The sequence below is a fragment of the Penicillium digitatum genome, chromosome 4 (assembly GCF_016767815.1).
Source record: "Penicillium digitatum chromosome 4, complete sequence".
Classification (NCBI taxonomy): domain Eukaryota; kingdom Fungi; phylum Ascomycota; class Eurotiomycetes; order Eurotiales; family Aspergillaceae; genus Penicillium; species Penicillium digitatum.
In genome coordinates, this window is record NC_089387.1 from 3,588,254 (window position 1) to 3,611,594 (window position 23,341).

A 23,341-nucleotide genomic window follows, 5' to 3' on the forward strand; every position below is an offset into this window, starting at 1 on the left:
AACCTCTCATGTGAACAACGGAGAGCCTGTTACAAATTGTAGATTTGAGAAACTACGGTGTAGATACTAAATGAACTGGCAGGATGAGAGAGGTACGGGCAGGATTTTCCCTTGGTAGATGCCCAAGGCCATTTGAGAACTCCCGTTCCCCCCCTGATCTGTGGTCCCCCGTAGACATATGTAGGTTGGATGCACTTTCAATATCTTCATCACAGCAAAATAATTCCAGAAAAAAAGAAGAAAAACAAGAGAGAAAAAAAAGAAATTTCAGGTCTCGTCTTCAATGTGACAAGATCTAACTTGAATTACAGGCTTTTTTCGATCTCAGCAACTTCGGCCATCACCTCTCGGACTGCGATTTTGGCCCCCTCTCCCACCTCTTCGTAAGGGTGTCGAGGGGCCAGATTACTGGCTGCATCCTGAATCCCTGCCAAAGGAGCGGAGTAGCATGCAACTGCATGCTTAGTGGTCGCAATGCCGCTTTTAATGACACTTTCGGCGAGCGCCGCTTTCCTTTGGAGCTGCACGGCTTCCTTAATCTGGCCCTTTTGATACATCGCATAGATCCGAGCCGTCACCTTGGGAAAGACATTGGCGAAGGCGGCGATGCACCCAACGCTTCCTGCAGCTAGTCCGCCAATCAAGAAATCCGATTGCCCACCAAAGATCGCAAAGTCCTCGGGCGCAAGTGCTGCAGCCAGTCGAGTGATCTTGCCCACGGACCCACAGGTCAACTTGACCCCGACCACGGTGGATCGTCCACTGGCGTTCGCAGACGCCGATTCTCGTGTGATGGCGGTGATGGTCTCAGAATCGATGTCCACCCCGTTGCACACCCCCGGGAAATTATAGATCACCACCGGGAGAGGTGACTGGGCTGCCATTTCAGAAAAGAAGCGCTTGACCACGTTCATGTTGGTAGCCTTACTGAAGTATGCCGGAGGGAGGACGAGAAGATAGTTGGCGCCGGCAGCGGCGGCATCCCGTGCGAGCTCGAGGGTCTGCTTGGTCGAGTGCGCACCGACACCGGCCATCAGGGGGAAATCAGGCCCGACGGCGGCTCGTGCAGTTGAAATGAGCTGAGATCGCTCTTCGCGAGTGAGGAGGAAGGCTTCCGAGTTGGTCCCCAAAATCACGAGACCCGCTAGTCCGGTGTTGGACAGATAGGCAAAGTACTTGGACTGAGAGGTGAGATCTAACGAGTCGGTAGCATGGTGGAAAAAAGTAACCGCGGGGCACCAGACTCCCGATGAAGGGACATGAGGTTGGGGAGAAACAGTTGAGTGAGAACCCATTATAAGAGATGGTAGAGGTTGGATGATGGACTACTCCAGCAGTTCTAGTCATAGGACCACTCTTATGTATGATCTCCACGTCCGAGATACTCCCCTCTCGGATCAAAGTGAAGGGCCGAACGGCCATATCACCGATTCATACAAGCTATTTGGCCGTTGTGTTGACGTCCGGACTGCCAATCCATGGAGATCGGATGCTAGAACCGACGAAGCCAATCTCGTACACAGGTCAACCTCAATGAGTCCCACTCTCGGGCCTTCCGCCCGATCAGCGAATAATAGGGTTTGGTTTAAATCCCATTTGAATCTGGTTAACTGGACTCGCCCCCCATCCCGAGAGGCATATTTCACCCAGGCGGAGTTGTGCAAGTGTGGGGGGAGGGGTATTTGGACAACTCGGCCGCGAATCCGAGGATGATGTCACGTGAAAGAATCCCGGTCTCTCTGTAATCCCGAAGACAAATCAGGCCGCTAGATCTTCGGGACTACATCTATAACTACAGCTTCCTAGTTATACTAAAGAAGACATTCCAAATTGACACGGAACTCTTTTCGCCACACTGCCTAAGCGAGTTGGTTTTATACAATGGCCTCTGAAACCATCACCCGGAACGTTGCCACTCAGTCCTGGTTTGATCAAGCTTGTTTCATCCTACCCGATGCAATGTTTGCATTAACTGCTCAGTACATCACAGATTCATCTCCCACGAAAGTCAACTTGGGCCAAGGTACGTACCGCGACGAGCAGGGGAACCCGTGGGTTCTTCCCTCGGTCAGGAAGAGTCGGAAGTTGCCATCACAGGAGTTGAACCACGAATATCTCCTTATTGTTGGTCTGGCAGAATTCTGCAAAGAGGCTGCAAAGTTAGCCCTTGGCCCAGAGCTCTTTCAAAAGAAACATGAAAAAGCATGAAAAAGCATGAAAAAGTACTACAACCCAGAGACCAAAAACTTGGACATTGATTGTTACTGTTCGGCATTGAAGTTGGCCGAGCCCCAGTCTGTGTTTATCATCCATGCATGTGCTCACAACCCAACAGGGGGTGATCCGAGTAAGGAGCAATGGCAAGAACTTGCGCGTCTCTTTAAAGCGAGGCAGTTGTTCCCACTTTTTGACGCCGCTTTTCTAGGGTTCAACTCCGGCAATGTTGATAGTGATGCCTTTGCCGTTCGACTATTAATCGAGAAAATGAGGTTGGAAGCTGGAGTGTGTCTGTCTTTTGCGAAAAACATGGGTCTTTGTGGTATCTACCCGTGCCAGGGTCAGTCCGTTGTCGAAACGATGGCCAATAACATTCGACAGGGGGAACGAGTCGGCTGCTTTTTTCTGGCAACGAGCACCGAAAAAGCGGCGATGAAGACCCAATAAATGCTTGAGATGCTTCAGCGTTCCGAAGTCTCGAACCCTCCAGCCTATGGTGCGAAAATCGCGAGCACCACATTAGCCGATGCTACTCTTTGGAAGGCTTGGCATGATGATCTGATCGCAATGAGCAGCCGCATTCGCTCTATGAGATCTGAATTATCTGATAGTCTGGTGTCCTCTGGTAGGCGTCGCCTGTCCGGAACAGACGACCTAAGATCTTATTAACATGATCAGGCGTGCCTGGCTCTTGGGAGCACCTAATCCGCCAGTCCGGAATGTTTGGATTTCTGGGACTATCCCCGACCGTCGTGCGAATGCGTCGTGGTTTGTTCTGTCATTGCAACAACTGTTTTTGTGATATACTGACATGTGAGGACCTCAGAAAATTTCCACATCTACATGGCCAAATTTTCCCGAATCTCAATTGCTGGCTCAACAAACAAGAATGTGGGCTATGTTGGAAAATCAGTCACTGACTGCTTGAAGCAAGAGTGCTCGTCGGAAACCACTAGAGAATTGATATCCACGGGTGGCAGTGAGGTTCTGATAATTTGTCAATTGCCAGTGCAGTATGTGAAAGTAGGAAAATCAGGACCGACAAGTACTGTTGCATAAAATAAGCATGAGACGGTAGATGCTTATTCTAGAATCTGCTGTTGCCTGTCAAAAGAGCCAATCATCGGCACACAAGAGTGATTGCGTGGATTTTATGATCGAAACACCAGAGAGCAGGAGCAGGTTAGGCTTCACAATGATTGATTGACAAGTACTGCAAATGTGGGAATTCAGTTCAAAGGGCGTTCTCAGTAGCTATTTCGTGCGTTGGCGGCGATTGCGGCAAGGTTCGATCATGCACGTCTGTACGGAGTACCTATCTTGCGATGTTCAATGTTGCATGATCATCAGACTGCTAGCACGGCCGCCGTTTGTTGTAGATAAGAAAAGGCGCTTGAGGAATTCGTCCCACTTTTCTTTGGACAGCCCATTGCTCCAACAGCGCGATCGGAGTCTACAACTATACTTCGGACGGAGTGGAGTCCGTGGCGGTCACTGACACGGCTGAGAGGAGTGAGGCAACTGAAGGAAGATCGTCACGGTCGGGAGAGGTCGCACGCGAAACACGGAACGATATTTTTACAACACAATTGGCAAGTATTTCTGATTGTTGTCCTCCGTAGCTTCGGTGGAAACACAAAGCAAATGCCGAACTGAATAGATCCTTAACATTAGATCGCGCATGCGGTCTGCCGTGTTTCAGGTTTGAGGGTGCATCATAGGCCGAGATGACCCGCAGCTTCCGTATATTCTGCGGATCTTTGGAGCGGATTTCTCTATAGGCACCCATATAGGCAATTGACCACGAGAGAGGCACGGAGTACTCCGTACGGAGTACAACGTTATCGAAGCGAAAATTGGGCGAATGGAGTTCAGTACGGAGTACGTATGTAGTGCAAAGGCCCTCACGGGATCCCACGGATGAGTTGGAGTCTGGCGGTCTATGACCAACCGTATCTCAGGGAGACCTATTCTATCCCATTTGAGATTTCGGACAGCACGACGAATCATGAAGTCAACATTTGCGGTGTCTTCCCACGGACTCTAAACCGAGCGCCGTTGGTGGCGCTCCGCGGTCTCCAGGTGTAGCGCATCTGACCTTGGAATTCGGTTTGGGAGAAGGATTGCAGTTATTTCGCATGACAGTATACAACATACGAGAATACTAGCTATTTGAACCTTGTACTTCGTATCATCTGTAAGGAGTGTACGGAGTACAGAGCACGCAGCAGGATAGTGTAGGGTTGCCTGATGTGAGATCAACCCCGATTTGCTCTGTGTGTTCCATCACGTGACTCCTCCCGATATCTTATCGGCCGCCAAGTCTTTCATTGGCAAGTCGGCTCTCGGGATCTTCTGTGGCGTGATTAAGGAAAACCTTTAGAATTTTCTACAATGTTGTTTTCAGGTTTCTTTCTGTTCTTTTGTTTCATAGATTGCTCCTCCCCCCCCCGCAATCAGCAACGCGGGGGGGGGGGGGGACTCCATAGTGTGACAGTGTCAAGGCACTCGGTGGCCCTCAGGTGGCCCTCAGGTGGCCCCTGAACAATGCATTACACCAATGTTGCATTTCTTTTACCTAACCTTCCGAACCTTCTTATCGTGTAACGGACACTAAACTGGGGCGCTGGGCGGCGTTTCGCCAAAAACTCCACTGTCATCCACTTCTAGCCTGCTTCCAATGATCTCGTTGGGTGGCCGATCAAGTTGAGTGGATCAGCGTTGTGCTCCACGTGTTGAAGCAGCCAAGCAGAGCTCACAAATCATTGTTAGTCATGGAAACCCTGCTTTGCCTCCTGATAGTGCCCGCATTCGAAGTGCGCAGATTTTGCCTTCTTATATTCCAGGTTATCTCTCTTCCGTTTCACCTGGCAGACTAGCCTCACTTCCAAAATCATCATGGGCCTCGAAAACATCTCTAACAACCATGATACCGAAAAGGTGATGGGAACAGATGGCGAGAAGTCCGCATATGCTTCCCCACCGCCGTTTGAAGGGGACATCGTCGGGGAAATGAGCGAGGCCGAGAGGAATATTTATGACCACGGCATCAAGAGGTTCAATCGTCTTGGCTGGAAGCGACTCACTGTCGTCCTCATCGTCGAAGCCATTGCACTCGGCAGTTTGTCGATTCCCTCCACCTTTGCAACGCTAGGCATGGTCCCAGGTGTGATTTGCTGTGTGGGCATCGGTCTTATCGCCATCTACACCAGTTATATTGTCGGAATGGTCAAATTGGCCTTCCCCGAGGTTGCCAACTATGCCGATGCGGGTCGATTGCTGGGTCACCGATTAGGGTGTGGTCGCTTTGCTTATGAGCTGGTCAACGGGATGCTCGGACTCCAACTGATATTCCTGACGGCCTCGCACTGCCTGACAGGAACCATCGCATTCCTTGACATCACCAAAAGCGGCATTTGCTCGATCATCTTTGCCGTGGTTTCCGCCATTCTCCTGCTTTTACTCGCCATTCCGCCCAGTTTCACCGAGGTGGCCATTCTGGGTTATGTCGATTTTGCATCCATCATCATTGCCATTGGAATCACAATCATTGGTACGGGTGTTCAGGCGACTGACTCACCCGGTGGACTCTCCGGAGTCGCATGGTCTGCATGGCCGAAGGATAACCTTTCTTTTACGGAAGCCTTTATCGCTGTGACGAACATCGTTTTCGCTTACAGTTTTGCCATGTGCCAGTTCTCTTTTATGGACGAGATGCACACTCCTCGAGACTTTATCAAATCGATCTGGGCGCTAGGTATCACCGAGATCATCATCTACACGGTGACTGGTGCCACGATCTATGCCTTTGTTGGCCAGGATGTGTCCAGCCCTGCACTCACCTCTGCTGGAACTACCCTTAGCCGCATTGCATACGGCGTTGCTCTCCCTGTCATCTTCATCAGTGGTTCGATCAATACCGTGGTTTTTGGGCGTTTGGTTCATGGCCGTATCTTCGCCAACTCCCCCATACGCTTCATCAACACCAAGATGGGATGGTTGACATGGCTGGCAGTGATCACAGCCGCTACAATTGCGGCATTCATCATTGCCGAGGTGATTCCCTTTTTCAACGATTTGCTTTCAATCTCCTCTGCTCTTTTCATCTCCGGATTTACCTTCTACTTCCCTGCTATGATGTGGTTCCTGCTCCTCCGGAAAGGCAGTTGGAATGAGAACAATAACTTGGTCCTGGCAGCCGTCAACGCAGTGATTTTCTTGATCGGTATGGTGGTGCTTGTCGGCGGAACCTACTCCAGCATTGATGACATCGTAAGTTTTTTTTTTTTTTTTTTCCCCATGAGAGTCTATCTTGTGGCCGGAAATGTGTTGCTAACTCCTCAACTAGGTCCTCAAGTACGACAGAGGAGAAGTTCGTGGTGTCTTCTCGTGCGCTGCCCCCGAGTAAGGCCTTTTGCTTTGTTATTTTGTTAGCATATTCCAACATGCGTTATGAGCGTGCTCAAGCTGGTGCTTGCACAGAAATATTACCTATTACCTTCAATCCTGGTTTGGTTCGAGATCTGGAAATTCATCTCTAGGCGTTGTATCTTCATGGTTCATGAAACTGTTGAGGCAAGAAGCGAAATCTGTTTATGTATTATAGTATTCATCTTATTCAATAATCATGATAAGCCATGGTACTTCTTTCCCAGATGGACAGCACTTCGTATTCAGTATTCCCAACAATCGTAATGCACTCCGCCCCTGGAAGCAAATGATTTTTTTGCAAAGGAGAAATGGGGAGCCACTCCCGTGCTATTTATAGATCCTCGTCAAGAGACCCGCCAAGAGAAGTGAAATGCCCCAAACTTGGGCACGAAAACCGGTTTAAACACCCCGTCACCTATTAATGTATGGTATGTCTCTCCGGTGCAAAAATATTATTGGGCACTGATTGGCCTGGATTCGGATATCGTGGGTACTGGTACAAGAGAAACTCACAGAAATGTGGGGAGCAATGAAGTCATGTAGGGAGTTACTTTGCTGAGGGTGTTCAAGCTGAGAATTGACATGAAAATGAAATGCAAATCATTCAAGAAGGGCTTTCTCCTATACGTGATAAATAAGTCATGATCTGGGATATTCTTCGGAGACAGGGCATTCTGCAACGAGTGCTCCGTATGTTGTTCAACATAATCAGGGATAAGACATTAATAGAACAATCTGAGAGATCCACAAGATTGCCCCACAAAACAGTCACGCTGATGTCAATTTGCGGGATATCGATGCTGTACGGAGGACTCCACAGTCAGATGTATGTTGTTAGTCCGTTGGCATTTGAGAATAGTCTCCATAGCTGAGACATCCGTTTTCGCCGACGGCAGTGGCGCTCCAAAGTATAAGAAGGGGCACTTCAACTTCAATCCAAGAACTCTCAACTACCATTCCTCTCAAATCATTCTTACAACTTCTCAACCCAATCTTCTCCTCTCCATTCACCGCCAGTATGCAGCTCAAGAACCTCGCCATTGCTGCCTCCGTCAGCGCCGTTGTCTCGGCCGCTCCTTCCACTCAGTCCAAGACCTTTGGTGTCGTGGCTATTCACTCTGGTAGTGGCGTACAGTACTCTGCCTTCAACGCCGCTGAGAGCAGCATCTTTGCTGGTCTGCCTAACCAGGGTGCCAGTTGTGATCGCCCCGAGGAGCAGCAGGCTACCTTCTACATCTATGACGGTGCTCTGTACCTCTATGACCACTCCGCCACTCCCCAGGAGATTTACGTTGATCGCTCTGGCATGGGTATGTCATCACTCTCGCAATCGCACTCTTTACGTTGGCAAATAACTGATTTTGATATTACAGGTCAGGGTAGGATTGGTTACACCACTGGTGCTCAGCCCGCTCCTCAAAACTCTGAGCGCAAGGGCTGGACCGAGAAGGATGGCCACCTTCAGTTTGCAGGAAATGATCTGATTGCTTGCCCCAACAGCATTGGTGGTGCCTGGAGTATCTGGGCCTCTGCTGGCGTTGCCAACCCTGCCGGCAACGCCGACTGCGTGGGCATTGCCGCTCGTGTTGTTGAGACCACGAACCCCAATGGCTGCAGCTACACTTCTTAGATTTCCCTATGGAGCATCTGTTGGTGAATTTGTCTAATACCTTTACTTCTTTGTTGAGACAGATGATCTGTCTTGATATCTTGATGTCTGACTTGTCCGGGTTTTACATCGCTCTTTAGCTAGCCTTTGTTTGTAGAGAATTAATTCTTCTTCTCTATGATTTGCTGTTCTGTCACTTCTTACAAGTGTGGCTTTATGCCTACAGCGCCCCTAGATTCGTTGACGCTTGAACATTGAGCCGTGCTACTTCGATCATCAGGCGACTCTTAACTCACCAACTCGACTTGTAGGGCGATTGAGACTTGATGTGAGGTATAATGGTACAACATAGGCTACAATCACCTTGGCCAATTAGCTCAACCAAATATACATCTGTGGAGATGGGCGGAGCTCAGGCGGTTTCCCGACGGGACCAGGTTGCTTAGTCGAGATAAGCTTTTTTACCCTTTCCCGTGTCCCGTTTCTCTTCCCCAACCTCTGTGCCAGTTTCTTTTTGAATGATCAACGAAGCTTATACAGATGAAAATGGTAGTGCTTCGAAGGAGTCGGAGGCAACTTACTGGGATCATATGCGAACTCTATGTTCTTTGAATTCCCGATTATCGTTTTTGGGAGTTGGCGCCTTTACCCTGAGTGGCCAATATGCTACGGAGAGCAAGACTTGAAGTCGATTTTCTGGGCTAGAATTCTATGACTTCCTAAGAGTGATTATCATTCTGGTAACCACGGCTGACATGCTGTTTAGCCTCCTCTGTTACTCCATAGCTTTTTTTTTTTGAGGGTGATAACCCAGTCGATTGACACGCTGCTGGTCTCAGGGAGTCGCTACTACTACCTGCTCTTATTATTCTCTCCCAAAACCTTGAAAAAGCTCAACATGACGAAGGGCCTGTCCTCTGTCTTTCGTCATCTTTCCAACTATCTACGGCATTAATTCTTGCAAATCTCCAAATTCAATCTCCACGGCGACCAGACATTTTCTCCCCAGAAGGACGACCCATAGTGCATTGGGTGTGGTTTGCTTCTGCTAGAAATAAACCCAGTCTGCTTAACCAAGTCTTGAACACACAAGTCCATCCTCACAAGCTGTTTGGCAACAGCTTCTCTATTTTGTTGCTCGCAATTAAGCAAGAGCTACGCCATGGCCCGGAAGCTTGACTTGCAACAAATCTGATCAGAAAGCCTAAGTTAATCACTCCCGAGAAGCTACATCTGTTGTCGATAATGAGACGGACTTGTGGATTCAAGACACGATTTGAAACGAGTTTAATCGCACTTTGATTGTGGTTGCTCATTAATTGAGAACAATTGCGTCTTTTGATAGTGTGATGGTCATCGACAATGGGCGTGTTGGGGACAGTGAAACTTCAGCAGAGCTTTTGAGAGCTAACGGATTGTTCTATGATCTCGTTCAACAGAGTCAAGACAAGGAAGTTGTGACCAAATCTGCCTTGAACGAATGCAACATAACACCTTGCGGCAGTAAGCCAAACCGTATTTTTTATAAGTACTAATTGCACACTGTAAGACCCGCCGATCTCCTCGAAGGGGGGTACGTGGGATAAATGTGGAATGGGGAATTAGAGATGACAAGGGATACAATAATCGCCCTAGCAAAGACACTGTCCTCTGGTCGTGAATGTGAGATTGGGTTGATTGTTTGATCAAAGCTTTAAGAACTCTAGTTACTCGGCCCCTTTGTTCAAAAGTCGATGGGATGTCGTTGTCTGGATGAATTCTAACCCAGCTTGACAGAGAAGATCTATATCCTTTAGTTCTCGCAGAGCCTCGCCGATTTCAACAAAATTATTATCAAAGCTGGCGTCCGCTCCTTTCTGGTTGATGAAGAACTCCCCACCGATAAAAAGGGGTACCGATATAAAAGGATGAATCTTTTAGATAGTTCAAAAATTGTCAGTAAAAGCGCCAAGGTGAATAGAAGTCATCAGCAACCTGCCTTGAGAAAACTAAGCTGGGACAGATATTGGGAGAGCCGCGCTATCTCCTGAGCCGCCGTTGAAGCCCTGTGTTCACACTGTGCCAACAGATCGCCGTAATCATGGGCCTGCCATGGGATAAGTTCTGTTGCTGCCCTCAGTTGCAGGACAGCCGCCTGCGCGATCATCCTCGTAAAAAGTAACAGAGGGTCCATCCAATCAAGTTTTGGCACAAGGTGATACAACTGAATCCGCTGTAGGAGCAAGTTGTCGAGCCATACATGGCGATCCCAAAACTCGGTAATCGGGCTGCCACACGCCTGCCCGACACTGGACTGCTTCCGATGGCTCAGCACTCGCCCCCACAGCGTGCTGAAAATTATACACTCGCCAAATGGGGTCTGGATTGTGAGGTCACTCGTGCACATCATGACATCAGATAGGAATGGGGATAAGGATGGGGTTCCAGTTTGAAAATCCACTTCTGAGGAAGGTAGTCGTGTGGTGATCTACAGCTTTTAGTCAATCAGTGATTGTTAAGGGGAGATGAACCGGGATTCAATCTACTGACAGTGTGTTCGTCCACTGTAAGTGCCGAATTGCTTAGAATGCAGAACAAGCGATCGAGACAGTACGCCATCCAGAACGTTCGTCGCTTTTCTTCCGTTTCAGTGACGGTGTAAAAAGTACCCGAAACGTCAGGTAAATGCTCAAGCGAGTCAATTCCATTCCATTTGAGGAGTTGCACTAGGCGAAGCGCTCGGCCTGTACTCGCCCAAGTACGTCGGAATGACTTTTCCATGAATTCATAAACGGCGACTAGAATCCACGCCTGGGCTTGCTGGGTGTAAAAAGCATCTTCTTGGTGGTATTCCTCACTCTCCAGTGTTTCGAGCATCTGCCGTGTGTCATGGTATAGGCCATCTCGCATGTGTTGAAATTGTGGGGAGAGCGACGCTGCCACAGTCCACACTGCATACTTTAGACATAGGTGTGATCCTGACGGCGAACACTGCTTTGCCCAGGAGAAATAGTAACCCTGTTGCAGAATAGGAATAAAGGGATAGACGCGATCGAAGTAAAGTTGATTTCTGATCCACCAGTCAGTCATAATCTGGCAGCAAGGGGGACTTGAATAATGAAAGGTTTTGGCTCATACAGCTCTGCTTGGGTCAATTTGGGAATTGTGCCACTGGTTGTGCTAGCCAGAAGTGCCTCCGGGGAGGACGTGACATTGGGCGCCGTCATTGTGAGGAGAGGAATTGAGTCTTCGGTGAGATCAAGCTCGATCTCGGTCACGCTTTGTTGCACTTCATCGTCTGGATTGAGATTCAACCCTATCTCATCTAGTGGATCACCTTGTGCACGCAGACGTCTTTCCAATAGTGCTGTGCGAATCACAAAACTATGAGTAGAGTTCTCCACCAACACACTAAGAAACATGGACGAGATACCAATTCTGGACCGCAGGTCCTTCAGATGTCCTCGCTTGGGTCCGCGCGATGGGCGGTCTGTGTTGATGTGACAGCGCACTCCGGAATTCACGCACGCACCGCAGGGCCTTTTCCTGTCGCATCTCAGTTTCTTTCGTTGGCATTCCTGGCAAGCCAAACCTGGCTCTTGCCGGGGACGCAATGTGCTCATCTTGCTATCGATATCTGGTATCACCACTTTCCTCCAGCGCTAAGAGGTTCTTAAACAAGCTCTGATCGAGCAGCTACGATCCTTGTACGTGGCAAATCTCGCAAATAAGTAGCCGACAAAGATTACTCCTTGAGCGTTTCATCTCGCCCGCACGGATTGTGCTCCTGCGAATGAAAGGGTCAGCAGTTCGAATTCCGGGTAAGCCGAACGTCTATCGAATCTCTGTACCAATTTTCTCTTTGGCAGAGTTTCAAGGAGACCTCAAATGATGATATTGCCCTAGATAGCCTGGGGGCCATTTTGCAACATAACAACCAATCCGAGAAAATGAGAAACACACCCCATTGGTGGTTACCATGCAGATAGCAAAATTCCAACCTGATCCATACACAATGAATCACCTTGAAGGGCACTAAAATCTTACGGGTACCGCATGGTGAAATTTGAACCCATGCAACTGGAATCCAACCTGCATACTGCATATGCAAGTTTAGTGGCTCCATGGAAAGTCCAACTCTTTCCAACCAGCATAGCTCATATTTTAACTATTTCCAGTAGGTGCCGCTACGCAGAACGTTACACTGCATCATCTTACGCGCATCGAATACATTTGCATGAACATGAGGATCTCAATCAAACTTGGCGACGGGCTAGGCCATAGATAGAGGAGTCTTGGCTTTTGTTACGGTTGAGTGATCAAAATCGCCTGTATTTCTTTCTCGCAGTCTCAGCCCTCGCATGAACCAAATGATTCAGGCCCTTGGCATTGGGTCCAGTTTCCATCTTCGCCCCCCGTCAAGAAGTTGCTGCGATCATGCATGCCTGCATGTGGATTGGCTCGCATGTTGACAAATTTCCCGCAGTAGCAACCTGCAAATCACCTCAGCAGTCCAGCTGGAAGGGGGTTTCACATGGAAGCGACTCCCCTGTACATCCTGACAAAGCTGTGGGAATTGCCTTCAACCCCCTCTGTGAAACGTTCGTTTGACTCTGTTCGGTCTAGTCTTATCCAGACTCTTCCTTAACAGCCACCCATACCTTCCATTCTGCCAAACTTCGTATGGTCTAGGTTCCGCAACATCCGGGGCAACTCTCAAAAGAAAGTCCGAGAAGCTGCAGGTAAGCCCAATACGCGATTAGCTGCTTTTGCAAGGAGTACTCCGTACAAGTTTTCCCAATAAGCGGGGTATGTCAATTTCAATCAGAAGATCCCAACTCCTACATAATCATGGCTCCGATCTGATTAGACATGGTCTAGATTCCGTATACTACCTCTATAAATACATCAATTCATCTATCTAGCTATCTGGAGCTCAGGCGAGGAATCACTTGCGGGGACCACAAGGGCAGTACTCGGCACCCATTTTTTTAGGGCCTCGAAAGTTAGTCATCACGACCTACTCCGCATATCTTAGCAACTGATTCTCAAGCTATTTCTAATATAGATCCTCTCCACACTCCAGATCAGGTTAATCTCTAATCTCTACTTACATATATCTACCTGTTATGCATAGCGGAAATGTTCAAGCAAGACAAAAGACGGGAAGATGTTGAATGAGAAAAAAAATGCAAAAGACCCCACGATCATCACGTACTTCGGCCAACTTGGATGAACGACTCAATAATTAGATTAATGTGTATTCTACTCCGTAGAGTATCTGTTATGGTCGCCCTTTAAAACCCCCCCCGCGGATTTCGGGGAAACTGGGGGAAGGGTGATTCAGGCGAGAGAAGGTCAACCCCGGCACATTCGATTGTTCCAGCAAATTGAATCGGCATTCGGGATCCGACCTGCCACTTTGACCAGCGATCGTAAATCTAGACTCTGGACACGGTACCGAAGCCCGAAACACTGTCACGGTGCTCTTGAAGCTACGAACTCTCTCTCCCCCCTCCCACAACATGCAGTTTCACTTTTCTTGATACTAAGCTGTGATATGCAACCTGTTTCCTTCGTGATCAAGTCTTCACATATCAACTATGCCACCCAATCGAGCAGCCTGGTTAACAGCTAAATCCGTGCGACCACTGGAGGTCAAAACCGCTCCCTACACGTCACCTGCGACCAACGAGATTGTCATTAAGAATGGTGCGATTGCCATCAACCCGGTAGAATGGTCCAAGCAGCTTGTTGGAGACTTGATGTTCACATGGATCAAATACCCGTTCGTTCTCGGCAACGACCTTGCCGGCGAGGTTGTCGAAGTTGGCTCGGGAGTCACACGCTTCAAGCCCGGTGACCGCATCCTGGGCCACGCACTCTCGATGGATCCCAATGTGAATAAAAATTCCGAGGGCTCGTTTCAGGAGTATACTGTTGTGCGTGCGAACATGGCATCACCGATCCCGGATACCCTCTCCTACGAGGAAGCCTGTGTCCTTCCCTTGGGACTGTCCACAGCCGCCTGCGCTTTGTTTCAAACGGACACCCTCGCACTGAACTATCCCGATGCGTCGGTGACTGCGTTAGGCAATTCCAAGAAGACCGAAAACGAAGTGCTCGTGATCTGGGGAGGATCTAGCAGTGTTGGATGCAATGCCATCCAGCTTGCCACCGCAGCGGGATACGATGTCCTCACCACCGCATCTCCAAAGAACTTCGAATTTGTCATCAGTCTAGGTGCCACTCAGGTATTCGACTACCGCAGTAAGACTGTTATTACGGATATCCTGAAGGCATTGGAAGGGAAGAAATCCGTCGGTGCGATCGCCATCGGGAACGGCTCCACGGAGGCGTGCATGGAGATTCTTTCCAAAACCAGTGGATCGAAATTTATTGCTCAGATCAGTTTCCCATGGCCGGAGAAGATTCCAACTACCACTTTGGCCCTTTTCGGTGCTATGATGGGACTTTTGTGGTGGAATCTGAGCATTTTTATCACCTCAAGGTTGAAGGGCGTGACGGCAAAATTCGTCTTTGGGAGCAGCTTGTACAATAATGAAGTGGGTGGGATCATCTACGACGATTTTCTGCCGGTGGCGTTGGCGCAGGGAAGCTATGTGGCGGCTCCCAAACCCTTGGTGGTGGGCAAGGGATTAGAGAAGATCCAGGAGGCTATGGATTTCCATATGAAGGGGGTTTCTGCTAAGAAGGTGGTTGTTTCCCTTTAGTCTTTTGTAGATGTGACTCTTTCAAATCTTTAATCGCCTTGAATCATCGCCAGAAATTAATGGAAGTCGCAATAGATTGAGATATCTAATGTTTCTCGAAGAGACCTTGAACATGTATTCAATGGGGGCACCCTTCATTCTATTACCTCTTAAAAATTCACCAGAGAATGAAGATGGATAGGCAAGAAGAGCTACCACATAGGCACAAGAACTATTCCGAATAAGCCCAGTCTATCCGTTGGCTACGATCATTCCTCGGTGTTGAGTCACCGACATGCCGTCTCAAATTTCAACTCCGGCTGTGTTCCAGAAGGGGAACGGGGTCCGAAATCCGGCCTCAGAATCGGCCAGGCTACGGGAATATATGTAGACCATTACAGAGGATGGTAGACAAGTAAGAACGAAAAAAGAATTGACCATCGCTCCCGATTCCTCATTTCGACTTGTTCTTCCTCCATATACAATGAGACCGACACCAATCAACAAAGCAGCATGGCTGGTGGCTCCCAAGACCCCCCTGGTCGTTGGACCTGCAGAGTACACTCCCCCCGACGCTAAGCAAGTTGTTGTCAAAAATGCTGCGGTGGCAGTCAATCCGCTCGACTGGGCAAAACAACACGTCGGCGACAAAAAATGGGAATGGATCACCCACCCATTCATCATTGGCCAAGACATTGCCGGCGAGGTCGTTGAGATCGGATCTGAAGTAACCCGCTTCAAAGTCGGTGACCGAGTCATCGCTCACGCAGTGGGCTTCTACCTTTACGGGAACCGGGCCGCCGAGGGCGGGTTTCAGCATTACACGATCGCACGCGAACATATGGCGAGTCCCATTCCCGAGGAGCTGTCCTTTGCGAAGGCATGTGTGATCCCCATGTGTTGTTCCGCTGCCTCGTGTGCGCTCTACCAGAAGGGCTATCTTGCCCTTGATTACCCTACTATTCCCGCGCAGCCGGTGAACGGAGAACTTATTCTCATCACGGGTGGTTCGACAGCCGTGGGGAGTAATGCGATTCAGCTTGCCAAATTCAGCGGGTACACGGTGGTGACGACGTGTTCAGAAAAGAACTTCGCTCATGCAAAAAGCCTCGGCGCAGACTTGGTCTTCGATTATAATAGTCCCACCCACGAGGCGGATATCACGGCAGTTTTGCAAGGCAAGAAGGTCGCTGGGGCATTTGCCGTCGGGCCCGGTTCGGTGGAGTTGTGTATTCATGTGCTGGGTCAGCTGGGCGATGAATGTCGCAAGTTTGTTGTCAAAGCCAGCTTCCCATGGCCCAAGGACGACCCGAAGGATGACGAGGAGTATTGGGCTTATATGAAGTGGGTGGATGAGTGGAATCAGGGGATCATGGCCATGGCGAATGAGGTCGGAATAGAGACAAAGTATGTAGAAGGTGCAGAACTGGGCAGAAATGAGGTCAGTCAAGCAATTTATGTGGATTTTCTGCCTACAGCCCTGGCACGGGGATTGTATATGGCTGCCCCAGAACCGCAGGTTGTTGGGCATGGGTTGGACAGCATTCAACAGGCTCTTGAGATTCAGAAGAAGGGGGTCAGCGCAAAGAAGGTGGTTGTGAACTTGGAGGAGTAGGAGAAATGAAGCTGCACTCAACACATATATCCCAAACACCCAGCACCTTCGTAGCAAAAGACACGCTCCAGAGAGATCCTCCACAATGACAGATGATTGAAGGAACTGAGTTGAGGATACACGCAAAGTTATCTTAGAATAGAGTAAGTATAATTCCCGTAAAGATGTGAATGAAACTTTCCCAAGCAGCCATCTATCCTGTTTCCAACTCGTCCGCTCTAGCATAGCTACCGGCGACGAGTCTCATGTTTTTCGCCAAGACATTAAGGTGTCGCTGGATCCTCGTCCTTTGCCCTATGTTTTCTAATATCCTGCCATCCCATTCCCCAGGCAAAACAGAATGCCGCTGCTGCAGACGCACAAACCAGGTAGAACACATGGTCAACACTCTCGCTATACGCCTTCAAGACACCGACCAACTCATCTGCAGAAACGACACCCCGAAAGCCGGTCGCGCCAGCAGCGATGATAGCGCTCGCATCTACACTTGGTGCATAGTGTGCGATCGCAATAGGGAGACTTTGGCTGAAGTCTGTTTCGGCGAAGGTGAGAAACGTAGCCCCACCGAAGTTCAAAGAAAAGACGAGGATTGCCATGGCCACCGAGATTTGGGTGTGCGGAACTAGATTCTGGACGGCGACGAAGGGCTAGATCGATCAACAGGCTGTTAGCAAGGGACTCAGCCGTAGAGAACAAAAAGAGGATTAAGGATTTACCATCGCCGCAGCACTACCCAGGCCTGCACCAGCCAATATCTGGAATCCAACACGGTTTGCAGTTTTGTATGTTGGTGTGAGCATCGTGAGCAGTCCATATCCAATACTCGCTAATGCGGTTCCTCCAACAACCCATGGCAGGTAAAAGCCGAATCTCTGGACTATAACTCGGAGTGTCAACAACCCGTACCCCACGTAGCCCAATGATCGTCAGGGTAGCCGGGGGAGAGAATCATTACCCATTATTCCCGATAACATAGCCATGGTGATCTGCAGCAGAATATTGGGCAGATAATAAACACCGCTCATGATCGGTGATGCTCCATGCACCGCCTGGAAATAAATCGGCAAATAGTACGCGCCACACGTCAACACACCCGTGATAAAAAACATAGTCAGGCAGCTCGACCAGATGATCCGCTTTCTTAGCATTGAAAGTGGAATCATGGCATTATCGCCGCGATAGTACTCCCAGCCCAGAAACACTAGAAACGTTATTCCTGCGCCAACGAGTAGGCCAATCACCGTGGGACTGCCCCAGGCGTATTGACTCCCACCATATTGAAGGGCAAGGAAGAACATGATTGCGGCAGGGGCAAAGATGCTGAAGCCAAGAATATCGAGTGTTGTGAAAACAGTGCGGAGAAGGGTTCGCAGGTCAGGCTTTGCGAAGCGGTCGGGTATGTCAAGGGTAGCAAGGAGGGCGAGGACGACACCGCCGATAGGGAGGTTGATGTAGAAACACCTATTTTTAGGGGATCTCTGTCAGTCACCAATCGGATTCAGGTTTCGAGAAGAATAGAAACGAACCAGCGCCATGTCACTTTTTCTGTAAACGCCCCTCCAATAAGGGGGCCCAGAGCTTGACCCAACTGTCCAACTAGATTGATGATTTAGACGCAGTAGTGATGTTATGACGGGATGCTTACTGGAAATGATCATTCCCATGGCTGCTGGACGTTTATGCTTGGGCAAACAGGCGGAAATCATCGTCAGCCCTCCATTTAGCAGACCCGAACCACCTAGACCAGCAATTGCACGTGCTACAATCAACATCTTGGAAGATTGAGCAATGGCGCAAAGTAGCGATCCAAGTTCAAAAACGAAGAAGAAGGCGAAGAATGTCCACTGGGATCTGTTAGTGATAGTCTGCTGAATGTTGCATGTAAACTGCTCACCTTGATCCGCAAGTAGGTGTATAGCTTGCCGGTTAAAGGTTGAAGAGCAGCACTGCCAATTCTCTCAACTTTCTGTGTCCAAGTCCTTCGTTGATCCTAAACCCACCTGGCCAATTGGTATGCGCTTCCATACCAACCCACATCAAGAAGAGAATGAAACTCATCCGTGATATACGGAACGGCCTGAAAGATGTTTAGTATGCCACCATACTCTGACAACCATTGGAGTCTGGATATATACCGTAGCAATAATAGATTGATCCAGCATCATAACAAACTGGACAAGAGTTCCCGAAATCAAAATCGCCCACAGCTTGAATCCTGTGATGTATTCTCCATCTTCCTCGTCATTGGCATGGATATTATCTCCCTGTGGAGGCTTCTCGGATTCTGTTTCCACCATGGTAGTAGGAATGTCAAGAGAAGAGACCTTTGTCGTAGTCGTTGCCATGGTAAGTGATGATTGCTCTTGCCCTCTATTGATGATATTAGCATACGTCTGAAAACCCAACACAGAAATATACACATCAACTGTGATCACCCCTTCTCCGCCCCAGAGGAGTCGGGGTCGGCACACCGAATACCGACCCCGAGCGGTAGGACAGTACAGTAAACTCCGATCCGGAGTTGCCGAGTGTTGATTATGCTCAATCTATAGCAATCCCAGATTCATTTTCCGTTTCCTTTAGGGCCAGGATATTATAACCCAAAGGATGATCAATGGTGAGTCCTGCATGCGTGCAGGAAGTTAAAGGGGGAAATAACATTGTGGAATAGCTTATAAAATATCCATCCAGACTCCGAATTCCAATTAAATCGTAACCCCTAAGCAAAAGCAGTCAGAGAAATTCATTCCCTAAGAGTACATTAAAGCTATCCCTCCACCAAGCGTCTTCGAGAAACAATGCTTCGAGCTGCGTGCCACTGCTTGCATCCGGTTGGAAGCCAGTATTCCGGGCATGTACGCCTTCGACACCACCTTCCGCCAGTTTTGCTGCACACCAAGTTCTAACCGACGTGAAAATCCCCGTCGATTTATCCAACGGCCCCCCCCTACACTCTTCGCCATCCGCCGATTTGGCATGCTGGATATTGTTGATCAATTGGTCAATCACTTGCAAGACGTCCACCGTTGACCGTGCCAGGTTGTTATCCCAGCTAGGGTCGTTCAGAGTTGATAGCTTCGACAGGACAATGAGGTAGCGAGCAAGCTGAGTAAAGAACGGAAAGGAAAGGCCAGAGTATTCGACAAGCGGAATCTTGAAGAAATTTTCAAAGGCCAGTTTGACCGTGTTGAGACATGTGTAGAGATAGCCAATTCGTTGAAAACCAGGGCCCGACACATTTTGCTTAGACAATGCCAGGCCGCACATGCTTAATTCGGTGTAATGTATGGAAGCTAGGAGTGGCGCTTTTTGATAGTTAGGACTCTCGTCATTTTTCAGGCGGGTATCTGGTCACATGAACTCACCCTCTTGCTGCAAATGTGGTGAGATTTGTGCCTTGACTTCATTCACCTTGTTTTGAAGAGCGGTCAGATAGAAAGCTGTCGGGGATGTCGTTGTGCTTCTTACGCTTTCCACCTCCCCTGCAATGCGCTGCAGTCTAACCTGATGTGCAAACATCTCGTCGTAGGGAGATTCCGTACTTCGACTCAGGACATCCAGGCATTCTTCCATATATGGCGTCCACTGCATTGCATCGATCTGCGCAAAGTACGAGGAAACACTAAGAGAGTCAGAAAAATGACGCTTGCAAGGGCGAGAAACGAACGTTGAGCTCATTACGAAACACCCCAGAACAGCACGTCTCTCTTCGAGAGATCTAGCGAGACCGTTTGGGACCACGCAATGTCCCCCGACAGGAAGCATGTTGGGATCATCTGGAAGTGGCTTGTTGAGACGAAGGTCAAACACCAACGACATGGCCAGCTGGGTAAAACGCGACAACCTCGCCGCAGTACCGTGGAGTAGATGGTCATGGCCCCACGCGAGAAATGTCAATAGACCGAGTAGCAAATCGATGTTGATAGCGGCCGAGTCATTGTTCAGAAACATACGTTCTGTTAAGGTTTCCTTAATTCGTTCTCCAAGTTCAATCTTCGTCTGCGTCGATTGGGCAGACACAGCCATGATACAGAGGAACAAGAATGGTCGTTCTCGGCGGAGACATTGTGCATCGACGGGAATATGCAAAAAAGCGAAATGTTTGAGGGCGTGGGTACGAAAATCCGCTAAGCATTGTTCCGGCGACAGATCCAATGTTAGAGATGAGGGTACCGATGAGGCTCCACTTGTAGTGGAGAGAGGGGAGATGGCAATGGAGGTGGAGGCAGGTGGGGTGAGATGATCAACACCTAAATTGGAGGCATTGTTCAACGCGACTGGCCCGCCACCCAAGAGCTGGACAATGCCATCGAGTTTTTCTTCCAAGCGGGCGATACGAGGGATGGGGTTGTTCTTTTGAGCGTTCGGAACACGACTCGAGTCGCCAGGCAGGCAGGGTTTCTTTAAACGATAACATCTCTCGCAGCCCTGACCACCGGGTCTTGTAACACATTTACATTTAGATTGGGAACAGTTCGCACAAGCCTGACTTAACTGTCAGCCACTCTATCCGAAAGCACTATGACGGGATGTGAGGGGGTAAGAGAGGAAAGGGTGAGGACTTGCCCGTCCGTACCGCTGGAGGGCGGGAGTGCGATCGGGCGGCATCTTCAGCTAGATCCACACTGAAACGATGTTGTGTTTTTTTTTTGTTGGCACGACAGAGCGTCATACGGCATCCGGGGCCGATAGGGAGAGTAAGAGTATAAAGCACTTCTGTGACAGAAGAAAGTGTGATCCCAGTCCCTGCCCGTGACCTAGACCGGAGTTCGGAGACCGAATACCGAGATTGTGACAGGATTCCGGAATCGGACACTTGGGCTATTTTTGTTTGTCTGTGACCAGCAGAACTCGATCGTCTTTGAAAAGATGGAGTTTAGATTTTGATCTTACAATAGCTGTATCAATCCAAGGGATCGAAAGTCATTGAATTGGGTTTACTTGAGGTCTTCAACATATCTATCTCCATCAAGCCTGTCCAGCATGGCAGGTAGTATCGGGCCGGCCATCCACCAAATTATCTCCTTGGTTCCCATCTGGTTCATGGTGGCTTGGGGAACAATCGTGACTGTCGTCTTAATCCTATTCCGGGCCTACAAAGACCCGCTGTCTAAAATTCCAGGTCCAATCTTCTCGCGATGGACCGGAATAGTGGAAACCTCGTACTATGTCCGCGGGCATAGACATGACTACGTTCATAGTCTTCATCAGAAATACGGTTCGAACTTCTCCTGAGTGGAGCGGATGCTCAAATCTCATCGGAGCTGAGTTGACCATCCAATCGATAGGACCCATTGTTCGTTACGCTCCTGGTCACATCGACGTCTCCGACATTGATGCCGTGCGGATCATCCACAAAGTCAACAAAGGATATCGCAAGTCGGGTTGGTACCTCTCATTGGCTCCTCCGGGAGTCGAGACGCTTATGAACCTCATCAACCCCACTGTCCATACCCGTTGGCGTCGTTTGCTGGGTGGTCCATTCCAAGACAACTATCTTCAGAAACTAGAGCCTGTAGTTGCAGAAAAAATGGCCATAGCGCTCTCCAAGATGGAAGAGGAGCTAGAACAGAGAGGTTGTATTGACGTTTTAAAATGGTGGATCTACATGGCACTCGACATCATCACCGAGCTAAGTTACGGCGCCAGTGTAAACATTTTGGCGGATGAGGAAGATAACCGGTATATCATGGACTATCTGGAGGGACTCGGTCCTATCCATGCAGTGAGAACCACGATGCCCTTTGTGATCACGATAGCCAACTGGCTCCGGTTCCCGATATTCAACAAGCTTCTCAACGCGGGACCCCGTGCGGCGATATGGGCGGTGGAGACAATCAAGGCATATAAGCAGCTACTTGCTGAGGAGAATCCCAAGCCGACCCTGTTCACTCCTCTCTTCGATAAAGGCGACAAGGGCTTTACAGATACCCAAATCACTCATCTTGCCGGATCAAATATCACTGCAGGCAGCCACACAACAGCCACCGTCATGACCTTCACAATCTGGGCCGTCTGCAAACATCCCGAAGTACGCGACAAACTCGTGGAGGAAGTCTCACAGCTACCAGAGGGATTCAAGCATAACGATGTGCGAAATCTTCCATATCTGAACTGTGTCATTCAGGAATCGGTCCGTCTCTATGCCGCCGTTCCTTCTGTGCTACCTCGGGCTGTTCCAGAAGGGGGCGTTGAGATCAGCGGCTATTTCATTCCCGAGGGGACAACAGTCTCCACGCAATGTTACAGCCTTCACCGGAGGGAAGATTATTTCCCCAAGGCTCTCCAGTTTAGTTCTTCCCTCTGGCCACTTGTGGCCTGTACACAACTCATGCTTTACTAACTCACTTTTTTAATATAGATTTGATCCCGAGCGCTGGGTACACCCAACCAAAGAGATGGAAGAGGCCTTCATGGGATTTGGCGCCGGCACTCGCTGTACGAGACCTTTGACTTGTTTTGCCGTGGCCCGCGTGGCATATGAGAACTAACAAATTTTCTAGCCTGCGTTGGCACTAACCTAGCACACACGGAACTGCGGCTCGGGGCGGCCCATTTTTTCCGCAAATTTCCGAAAGCCACGGTTTCGACCAAAGAGGGAATGACTGATGATGACATGAGGCAGAGGGCTTGGGTCTTCATGTCTCCAGTTGGTCATCGGTGCTTGATTGATGCTTGACGTTTTTGAGAGGAGTGGCTTTTTTTTTCTCCTACAACAACAAGATCAGAAGGCAACGGGCTGCAAGTTTGGATTATGCTAATTTCGGTTGGTACAGA

General features: G+C 49.2%; 10 protein-coding genes across 10 annotated transcripts; 6 read left to right on the forward strand and 4 right to left on the reverse strand.

Moving 5' to 3' along the window:
- Positions 1–305: 305 nt before the first annotated feature.
- Pdw03_1217 (Dihydrodipicolinate synthetase family protein) lies at positions 306–1,295 on the reverse strand (the record flags this gene model as incomplete). Its single annotated transcript, XM_014679468.1, has 1 exon — positions 306–1,295. The coding sequence occupies one exon, from the start codon at positions 1,293–1,295 to the stop codon at positions 306–308; it is 990 nt and encodes a 329-aa protein (XP_014534954.1).
- Positions 1,296–1,881: 586 nt separating this feature from the next.
- On the forward strand, positions 1,882–3,276 carry Pdw03_1218 (Aminotransferase, class I/classII; the record flags this gene model as incomplete). Its single annotated transcript, XM_066099841.1, has 6 exons — positions 1,882–2,159; positions 2,214–2,539; positions 2,599–2,607; positions 2,708–2,842; positions 2,896–2,985; positions 3,044–3,276. The coding sequence occupies 6 exons, from the start codon at positions 1,882–1,884 to the stop codon at positions 3,274–3,276; spliced, it is 1,071 nt and encodes a 356-aa protein (XP_065957568.1).
- A 1,621-nt stretch (positions 3,277–4,897) lies between these two features.
- Pdw03_1219 (N amino acid transport system protein) lies at positions 4,898–6,625 on the forward strand (the record flags this gene model as incomplete). Its single annotated transcript, XM_014679470.2, has 4 exons — positions 4,898–4,922; positions 4,990–5,033; positions 5,092–6,489; positions 6,566–6,625. 4 exons carry the CDS (start codon positions 4,898–4,900, stop codon positions 6,623–6,625), a joined length of 1,527 nt encoding a protein of 508 aa, XP_014534956.2.
- Positions 6,626–7,666: 1,041 nt separating this feature from the next.
- On the forward strand, positions 7,667–8,278 carry Pdw03_1220 (Cell wall protein PhiA; the record flags this gene model as incomplete). The annotated part of the gene is made up of 2 exons (XM_014679471.1): positions 7,667–7,958; positions 8,022–8,278. The coding sequence occupies 2 exons, from the start codon at positions 7,667–7,669 to the stop codon at positions 8,276–8,278; spliced, it is 549 nt and encodes a 182-aa protein (XP_014534957.1).
- Positions 8,279–9,963: 1,685 nt separating this feature from the next.
- Pdw03_1221 (putative transcriptional regulatory protein C777,02) lies at positions 9,964–11,859 on the reverse strand (the record flags this gene model as incomplete). The annotated part of the gene is made up of 5 exons (XM_066099842.1): positions 9,964–10,170; positions 10,236–10,724; positions 10,787–11,306; positions 11,375–11,603; positions 11,670–11,859. The coding sequence occupies 5 exons, from the start codon at positions 11,857–11,859 to the stop codon at positions 9,964–9,966; spliced, it is 1,635 nt and encodes a 544-aa protein (XP_065957569.1).
- Positions 11,860–13,839: 1,980 nt separating this feature from the next.
- Pdw03_1222 (Zinc-binding oxidoreductase CipB) lies at positions 13,840–14,970 on the forward strand (the record flags this gene model as incomplete). Its single annotated transcript, XM_014679473.1, has 1 exon — positions 13,840–14,970. One exon carries the CDS (start codon positions 13,840–13,842, stop codon positions 14,968–14,970), a length of 1,131 nt encoding a protein of 376 aa, XP_014534959.1.
- Positions 14,971–15,433: 463 nt separating this feature from the next.
- Positions 15,434–16,564, forward strand: Pdw03_1223 (Zinc-binding oxidoreductase, putative; the record flags this gene model as incomplete). Its single annotated transcript, XM_014679474.1, has 1 exon — positions 15,434–16,564. The coding sequence occupies one exon, from the start codon at positions 15,434–15,436 to the stop codon at positions 16,562–16,564; it is 1,131 nt and encodes a 376-aa protein (XP_014534960.1).
- A 263-nt stretch (positions 16,565–16,827) lies between these two features.
- On the reverse strand, positions 16,828–18,909 carry Pdw03_1224 (Major facilitator superfamily domain, general substrate transporter; the record flags this gene model as incomplete). Its single annotated transcript, XM_066099843.1, has 8 exons — positions 16,828–17,211; positions 17,281–17,441; positions 17,520–18,025; positions 18,091–18,160; positions 18,210–18,408; positions 18,459–18,510; positions 18,565–18,641; positions 18,700–18,909. The coding sequence occupies 8 exons, from the start codon at positions 18,907–18,909 to the stop codon at positions 16,828–16,830; spliced, it is 1,659 nt and encodes a 552-aa protein (XP_065957570.1).
- A 388-nt stretch (positions 18,910–19,297) lies between these two features.
- On the reverse strand, positions 19,298–21,172 carry Pdw03_1225 (Zn(II)2Cys6 transcription factor; the record flags this gene model as incomplete). The annotated part of the gene is made up of 5 exons (XM_066099844.1): positions 19,298–19,869; positions 19,930–19,975; positions 20,033–20,186; positions 20,232–21,049; positions 21,131–21,172. 5 exons carry the CDS (start codon positions 21,170–21,172, stop codon positions 19,298–19,300), a joined length of 1,632 nt encoding a protein of 543 aa, XP_065957571.1.
- Positions 21,173–21,547: 375 nt separating this feature from the next.
- Pdw03_1226 (Cytochrome P450) lies at positions 21,548–23,243 on the forward strand (the record flags this gene model as incomplete). The annotated part of the gene is made up of 4 exons (XM_066099845.1): positions 21,548–21,782; positions 21,853–22,852; positions 22,926–23,002; positions 23,068–23,243. The coding sequence occupies 4 exons, from the start codon at positions 21,548–21,550 to the stop codon at positions 23,241–23,243; spliced, it is 1,488 nt and encodes a 495-aa protein (XP_065957572.1).
- Between the last annotated feature and the right edge of the window lie 98 nt (positions 23,244–23,341).